Source organism: Hyalella azteca, unplaced genomic scaffold, assembly GCF_000764305.2.
Source record: "Hyalella azteca isolate HAZT.00-mixed unplaced genomic scaffold, Hazt_2.0.2 contig6871, whole genome shotgun sequence".
NCBI lineage: Eukaryota > Metazoa > Arthropoda > Malacostraca > Amphipoda > Hyalellidae > Hyalella > Hyalella azteca.
This window is the reverse complement of record NW_025937012.1, coordinates 305,877-314,914: the sequence shown is the minus strand read 5'-3', so window position 1 is coordinate 314,914 and position 9,038 is coordinate 305,877. Positions and strand designations below refer to the sequence as shown.

General features: G+C 38.7%; 1 protein-coding gene across 3 annotated transcripts; it reads left to right on the top strand.

The window, feature by feature from the left end:
* Positions 1-953: 953 nt before the first annotated feature.
* LOC108671454 lies at positions 954-3,934 on the top strand. Of its 3 annotated transcripts, none has more exons than XM_018159004.2 (4): positions 954-1,966; positions 2,006-2,100; positions 2,470-2,544; positions 3,245-3,934. In XM_018159004.2, the coding sequence occupies exons 1-4, from the start codon at positions 991-993 to the stop codon at positions 3,842-3,844; spliced, it is 1,746 nt and encodes a 581-aa protein (XP_018014493.1). In that variant the 5' UTR covers positions 954-990; the 3' UTR covers positions 3,845-3,934. The 3 variants fall into 3 exon arrangements, with proteins under 3 accessions (XP_018014493.1, XP_018014494.1, XP_018014492.1); XM_018159005.2 differs by having other exon boundaries at positions 954-2,028; positions 2,068-2,100; XM_018159003.2 differs by having other exon boundaries at positions 954-2,100.
* The last annotated feature ends 5,104 nt before the right edge of the window (positions 3,935-9,038 follow it).

Here is a 9,038-nt window from a genome sequence, read left to right as displayed (position 1 = left end):
TTCCAGATCTCCGTCATTCAATTCCAGGGTGCAGTGACGGCTGCATCTTGTGCTATCCTTTTTATTAATGAAGTGCAACAACTTATCCTGGCCGAATAAAATTTGAATAATTTGAATAATTAATAACAATTTCGGCCCAAGTAGTAGACTTCCTTTGGATCGGTATAAGTTTTACTTACAGAACTTCGTGCCAGCTGTTATAAAAGAACCATCAAATAAAAAAATGAGATGAAGGAGAAACTTCTAGAAATAGATCGACTTTCTCTGGATCCTGTAGAAGGTTTCGCAGCAACGTCTATTCGCCGAGCAGAATAGTATTTTAGAACGAGTGTTCAGTACATTGATTCATCATCATCAATCGCCAAGTCATTGACTCATCAGCTGCGAATCACCGGTAATTTACCTTCAGCTGGTCGAGTCTTGACCAAGCACTTTCCCCTCCACGATTTCTTTCCATCATTGTTATAACTTTCCTTTAAAGTACACAAGAACCGTTACATGCAAAAAGAAACTTGAGCGATTGCAGCAGTTATAATATTTGTGCAGGAGTTGCCGCCGAATACACTGAGAATCCAGACATTAATTGGAGTCTTTTAATCAATAATTTTTTATAAGTTTGTATCTAGACAGATTTTTCTAAGGAGTACGAAACCCTACGATTTTATTTTGTTAAATAGTAAACAAATTAGCAATTTTGGTTATTGACACTAAAATGGTGAAGAAAATACCATTAAAGTTTAATCTATTAATGTAATTCATAAAAAAGTATTTATTTAATATTAATAACGACTTTCAATTCAGCGTTACCATGATTTTAAAACTGAATAAGTATTACTTGAAGAACAACTTACGCTGGAAAGCCTATTTTTTCGAACTCCTTGAAAAATTTATTTATAATTTTGACAGAGATGTGCAATAAAAGTCGAAAATTTTGGTACACAAATAAAGAATTGTCTATACTGAAGTATTCTCAATTACAGAAAAACTACAATGGAAACCATTAATCCAGTTGAAATTAATAAATTTCTAATCATTATTTTACTCATCTCAACATGGAACTGGAGGATGGTAAATAGTTTCAAACCTGTTGACAGCTTTGAAAAACCTTTAGCAGAGGCTACAAGAACCAGCTCTGCAAGTTCAAAGACAGTCAGCAATCAAGCGGCGAAATCCAGGACAGAAATTACGAAGAAAACCTCCGAAACAAATAGCACTTTGTCTGGAACAATATTTTTCCCTCTAGAAGATGCCGTGACAGAAAACAGGTTAGCAAAAAGGCCTCCTTCATCCAGAACAAATCTAGAAAAATCTTCTGAGCCTCTTATTCTGTCAGAAAATATGAGCTCCATCGACAGATATTCAAACCTGAGTCGCACAACAACCGACTTTTCCTCGCCAGTGACGTCTCAACCCTTGATCAAAAGTTCAACAAACGACAATATTACCGACTCAGAAGGACGTCAGCGACGACGAAGAAAGAAAAATCCTCCTAGGAAGCCAATAAGAAACAGAAACGTTCTGGATAACTTGAGGCATTCAGCCACTAAAACTCTTGAATCCATCTTCAATGGCAACGCTATTTCTTCCCTTCTTGAATACGACCCAGGGGCTCCACACTTGCCCGAATCCTCAGAACCAAAAGCCATTTTGCCGCCACACGACACGATGACACAGGCGTTCCAAAACTCGCGGATCACCAACCTTGGTCCGCATGAAACCCGCGACTTCAACTCCCCCTACATCGTCCCGAACCCGGCAGACATCAGACGCCCTCACCAATATTACGGAGGCTCCGGTTACCAAGGAGGAACATCCGCGTCCTACAGCTACGGCCCGGGAGCTGGGCCCTCAACTGGTCATAACCACGCCCCTGGGATCAACAACGGCCACGATGCAGAGTTGGGGTATAGAGACTACCCAGTCTACGAAGTTGAAGTGGAAGAGTATCATCCATATGACAATGGAGGGGGATCGTACGGCAGCCATGACATCGTCCACAATGGAGGGGGATCGTACGGCAGCCATGACATCGTCCACAATGGAGGGGGATCGTACGGCAGCCATGACATTGTCACCGTTACCCATACTCGCTACAAGAACGTGAGTAATGGAAGCGAGATATTTGTGAACAAATAGAAGTGTTATCACTGCTTTCATTTTGAACTAAATTTAAATGCGGCATGCAGGAAAAATTCAAATCAAAGCCTAATAAAGGTTTATAAAATTCGCATCCCACTACCAATTAAGAAAGCATTATGAGAATTATGGTTTGAAATTGATTCATTATAACTCCCTTATACATCGATTATTATGGAATACGTGTCACTTTAGAAGAAAGTAATATAGTGATTCTCGTAAAATTTTTATTTGACGGGGTGTATATGCCTTGAATTTCTCGCCATACAGCATTAAGATGGTTCTCATCTCTCATAAATCTGAACCGTGAATAATTTTCGCGTATATTTACAGGTTCCTGTGACTCACTACGTGACGGATACGCGCACCGACTACATCACGCACTACAAGACGCACTTCAGGACCAAGGTGCGCCAGACTTGCTTGTGGTGGTTTGCCTTGGTGGAGGTTTGGCCGATCACTGATACGATGAACTTGTGACTGATCGCGAGTCGCTGGAGCTGGCAACGCGAGTTGCTGGAGCTGGCAACGCGAGTTGCTGGAACTGGCAACACGAGTTGCTGGAGCTGGCAACACGAGTTGCTGAAGCTGGCAACACGAGTTGCTGGAGCTGGCAACGCGAGTTGCTGGAACTGGTAACACGAGTTGCTGGAGCTGGCAACACGAGTTGCTGGTGCTGGCAACGCGAGTTGCTGGAACTGGTAACACGAGTTGCTGGAGCTGGCAACACGAGTTGCTGGAGCTGGCAACACGAGTTGCTGGAGCTGGCAACACGAGTTGCTGGAGCTGGCAACACGAATTGCTGGAGCTGGCAACACGAGTTGCTGGAGCTGGCAACGCGAGTTGCTGGAGCTGGCAACGCGAGTTGCTGGAGCTGGCAACACGAGTTGCTGAAGCTGGCAACACGAGTTGCTGAAGCTGGTAACACGAGTTGCTGTAGCTGGCAACACGAGTCGCTTTGAGTAGGAGATATTCAGCCAAAGGATTGCCTTGTCCAGGGCCACTTTGCTCTCAGGCGTAGGCATCATCTGAGATCATATTGTGATGAAGCACATCCCATGAATGAATAAGTATTACGTATTCATAATTATGTACGCATTCATTTCAGGTACTCGAGGTGCCTGTGACGGCGTACAGTACGCAAGTGATCCCTCGAGAGGTGCCCGTGTACACCACTCTGTTCAACACCAAGTACCACACCGAGTACCACACACTCACCACTAACTACCACCACACATTACACTACACCAGCACCGTGTACCGCACCGAGGTGCTCACCAACTACATCACACAAACAAAACATAAAACATATACATCGGTCATCCACACCACAGTCTATGAACCAGTGTATCTAACCTCCACATTTTACAAAAGCCAATACATCACCACCACTCACATCAGGGACAACTACATCACTACCACGTCCTTCAGACCTGTCTACGTCACCACAACGTCTCTCGAACGTTTCTACGAGACCGAGACTGTGGTGACACCGCATTACGTTACCACCACGTTCTTCAAAGAGCTCTACAGCACCATAACTAAACCTGTGTATATCACGACTACAGAACAAATTTACAAAACAGTGCCTGTCTATTTCACCACCACACATGTCAACAAACACATTATCAACACAGCAGTCAAGTATCATCATCGTTCCGATGATCTTCAGGTTGACCACACCTCGGAAGCGATCAACAAACACTGAGATTTGTTCGCTTCCGACGATGACGAAACGACGACGAAACGTCAGCTATGGAAAGATCGGGTTGCAAAGGCCGGATCCCTTGTGAATCAAGTCACGAAAAGTTCATGAATCGGCAACAGACCATGGGCCTATTTCTTCAACGCCGACACTTCTATTCTAAATGAAAAGCGTTCAATATTCGTATAGCTTACTTGCTTAATTAGTTTTTTGTTCACTGACTATGATAACTATTAGGAATAATGAATCTTATGCACCCAAGTAATTTGATATAATTGAACCGCGCGCGTGGCGTTAATAGATCATAACAATCGTTAAAATCCAGGCAAGTCCAGTGAATGTGAAGATGCTGAGATTCGTCGAAATGCATTCGCGTTTTTTTTTCTTTTTGTATTAGCACATTTTGTACAATAATCGAATAGTTAAATCACTCCGTAGTCTTATTATGTAAACCATTGTTGTTAAGAGGAATAACTTTTAAAACATACATTTTCATCAAATTTGATTCGGCAATTTCCGGAGAGTAAAGAAAATTAGATTGAAGTAATCCTTTCATTCCCACCCGGGGCATGAACTGCTCTGACTACCTGGGGCCATATTTTCAAAACTTGCTAAGTGAACGTAAGTACTTAACCTCTATTTTCTTGTCTATGATTGGTGGATTTTGCTTGAAAGGCCGTCAATGATTGGCTGATGAACTTACGATCTCTTATCTTTTTTTGAGAGAATAGGCCCTGAGCGCTCAGTCCTCTGACAGGACTTATATAGTTGGGGGGAGGGGGCGTACTACAAGTAGGAGGCGGCATCCTACACTAGTTATGAACTCTAAAGACATTCTTCTTATCATTCTAAATCATGTTTACAAAATTCATTACAACTTCTTCCTTGATAATTGGAGTGGCTGGCTGAATTTTTAATGGTGTTACTTAAATCTGAGAAACATGTGAAATATTTATTAATTTCCATTACTGTTCATTATTGTAGAAAAGTAAGAAAGTGGTCACCACTCTGGCTTTGATATCGTTCATCGTCATCATGCTTCATTAAAGAGATGGTCGCGTCCAATATCTCTTTTCCTGCTGTCGAAAGAATCACTCTATTCCCAGACCAAATTGATGGCTGTTGCCTCGCTAGCAGAAGATCTTTTCAGCAGCTTATGATAAATTGATAAACTTTTCTGCCAGCTTGCTAATTCCTCATCAGTAATGAACCTGCACGAAAAATGCGCGAACTCCTAATGAAGATTATGGCTTATTTCTTGACGGCTGGCTGCTGGCCGACACTAAATTATGATAAGAAATTAATAAAATGTTGAGCCTAGGGTTGTTAGAGCGTGTAAAATGTTGAGCCGGGGCGACACTGAATTATGATAAGAAATGAAGATTAAAGATCATAGATGACATACGAAAGTTTGCCACATTGCATGAATTGACTGCATGCTAACATTAGATGATACATTGATGCGGCAATGCATTAACGACAATTCATTTTAACGAGACGATGCATTAATGAGACGTCATATCTATGAGGCAATACTTAAATGAAACGATTCGTTAATATAGACAAGTGATGCATTAATGAGATGATACAAATATTAAAGTTAAGATTGATTGATACATTCATTAGATGATAACGTATCGTTTAGTGATGCGATATATTAACGAGATGATACGAGATCAAGTTTAAGATGATTCGATACACTACCAAGATCATATATTAATTGTTGAGATTTTTCGATACATTAATGAGATGATAAAATATTTAATTGACAGGAGATGAGATGGCTCATTAATGTTGATTAATTGAGACATCAATGAGATGCAACCGATAATGATACCTTACGTTTAGGAAATGTACCTACCGGTAAAGACGCGCTACAAACATTTTATAGGATGAGGTAATACATTAAGGAGACGATGGATTCGACGATGGATTTAAGGAGACGAAGGATTCATCAGCAAGACGATGACAAATAATAAGATAGTAAATTAAAGCTAAAATAAAATGTATAAAAAAAAATTTTAAAGACCACGTTTTTCATGTGGACTCAAAAGTAGAAAATAATTTTACGGCAGCTACTGATCTCTGTTTGCTGACGTACGTATCGATGATACGAAGCGTATCATCGATATACGCAGTCTAAACACGAATATCCTCTCGAGGATGACGTGCATTTAAAGGTTCCCAAACCCCTGCTTGTGAGTTCCTTTAGAGTTTATAACTACTGCACAAAGGTCAACCATCCTCCATAATATTCATTTTATTTCAGTTGGCCACGCAAATGCACGAAAGAAAATTCTTTTCGAAGTTCTGTAGAAAATTGTATTCGAGGGGATACATTGTTGTTCCCGTATTTATCTGGGTGCGTGGCTGTAATAAAGAAAGGTTCGGTAATAAATACGCCTGGAAACGTGCAACAAATTATTGATTATTGTATTGTTATCGGGAGATGAGCTTCCCTAAAAGTTTCAGAGTGCTAGCTAGTGGGAAAGTTGGTGAAATGTCGATTGCAAGATTTGATCATCACAGACAGACAGACACGAAAGCGAGCTAAGAAAAACGTGGTAATAATAAGACGCTGACGTTATCAAGCAAAACGTTGTTCTTTTAATGTTGTTTCTGTCAATAAACGGCGATAGGAGATGGCAAAAAATATGGTCTACTCGTGATGTTTCTCCTGCGTACTATTGTAAATATTTGAATTGCGGATATTGTGCACATTAGCCGCCAATATGAAACAAAAGCACGAATTTTAGATAACTGAAGCATTGGAAAACGAAGTCTTGGGCAATGTTTCGTATGAAGAAGTCTAATATGGCTCTGTCAACGAGCCATACCTTGCTCATCCACGATACAGTGATTCCGTTGCTAAGTTCAACTTCAATTGAGCTTCATTTATTAGTGAGAAGCGCCTTCAATGATATATTGGTGGGCTCAAATTACGTCTTTGCGCGATGAACATTATCGGTTTCAATAAATTTATTATTCGACCTGTGAGTTTGTATCAAACTTGATTGGTGACGTTCACTTCAAATTCGGGAAGAGTGACGGATGCTGATCGACCCACAAATTTGGGTAGCACACTATAACACAATAGACCTAAAAATTGAAGCGACTCCTATTTTTCAAAATTGAAATTGGATTTCAAATTTAAATTTTAATTTCAAATTTAAATTCAAATTTCAACTTTAAATTCGAATTTAAAATTTAAATTCGAATTTCAAATTTAAATTCGAATTTTAAATAGAAATTTGAATTTGAAATTTAAAACTGAATTTCAAATTCAAAACTGAATTTCAAATTCAAAACTGAATTTCAAATTCAAAACTGAATTTCAAATTCAAAACTGAATTTCAAATTCGAATTTAAAATTTAAATTCGAATTTCAAATTTAAATTCGAATTTTAAATAAAACTGAATTTCAAATTCAAAACTGAATTTCAAATTCAAAACTGAATTTCAAATTCAAAACTGAATTTCAAATTCAAAACTGAATTTCAAATTTAGAATTGAATTTCATAAGGTAAATGAAGTTCAGTGTAAATTATACGCCGCTCAAAGTTTTTCAATATTACTATTCAAAATTTTTAATCTAATAAATATTTGAATTTCAGTAAATCTCAGACATAGAAGACGATATCACGTTTGTGAGCCGCCGCCTCGGCTGCGTGGCGGGTATAAGCAGGTTAGTGTGTCGAGACAGCGGCCTCTGAGCAGACAGCGGAGCTGCTGTGCAATGCAAGTTTTAAATTCGAATTTCAAATTTAAATTCGAATTTCAAATTTAAATTCGAATTTCAAATTCAAATTTCAAATTTATAAATTTCAAATTTAAAACTGAATATCAAATTTTGAGTTGAATTATTTTATAAACTGGTGAGCTGAGAACGCTTCGTCTCATGCACAGTATTGAATGGGGCTTGGATAAGTGGCTTGACCGTCAGAAATTTGTTTTGAATGGTATAACTGTGAAAACAGTTCATGGTTACAAATGAATTATTTGGGTAAAAGTTTTGCTCACAAATACGTTGAAAAAAAAATTAATTGTTTACTCTGGTAGCCGTTCAATTAAAGAACGAGTCACCTGTACAATATCTGATCAATCGCTGTTTTAGGACTTAATAGAAACATTCACTGTCATTCATGGGGTAATGGTGAAAACACTGAAATTTCATACTTATTAAACACAATATCAGAAAATATATATATTTATATCCATATATCAGCATGTATACAGGTGCAATAAATTTCGAATTGAAATTGTTATATGATAATATTGTAACGAATAATTCTCATCTCGCATTAATATACCTCGACTCTCGGACTGTGTCATCTATGTAGGATTGTAGGTCACCCGCAGCCTCTGCACCACCGCGCCGGGTGATCCTGCCTGCCGCTGCCAGTTGAGATCCTGACGCCGGCGGTGAGGGTGGCGGTGCAAAACGCTGCGGCAGTGTACAAACAAACATATTTAACAGATTCGTTAATCTCTTTTAATATTTAGAACAACATTTAATAGGAAACAAAATTGAACTTCCTGCTTCAGGAAATTTGCTGACACGGCGGAAGAAAATCACAATATCTTTAATAGTATATTTTAAGTGTAAATCTTTTAATGTGCTTTCAGAAGGAATACAATTTAGGGCGTATGTATTGGCGCGTATCCTCAATTCTCTTGTATGCTTACCTCCATAGTATTCATAATCTAGTTAATTTTATATCGGTCCTGGAATAAAAAGACATTTACTGTCGGAATTCTTCGTAAACAGGAATATCTAATTGCTAAATCTATTTCTAATTTACCATTAAGTTTCAAAAAGCCGAATTTGATATCAAATGATAAACGGAAATTCACAGTAGATATTAATGGGAGACGAAATGGTTTTTTACTGGTGAGAGCTTGAACAAATGTTTACTAAAACAACTTGATCAACTTCAGTATAAAATAACGTGAATGAACTGTATATACGATATTATAATAAGATTATATGAGCTCAGTAATTGTGTCTGCGAAACAATGCCAGGATTGTCTGAAGGCGAAGCCACTAACAGTCAGCAAATAATAATCTGTCATTACGTGCGTTTTCTGCGACAGATGCTTCGAAAGTTTCCTATTTTCTACTTGACGGAAAAAACATCCGAGGCGTCGTGGATTACTTCATGACCCAGTGCCGACTAACGGCTCGACTTTTGCTAAC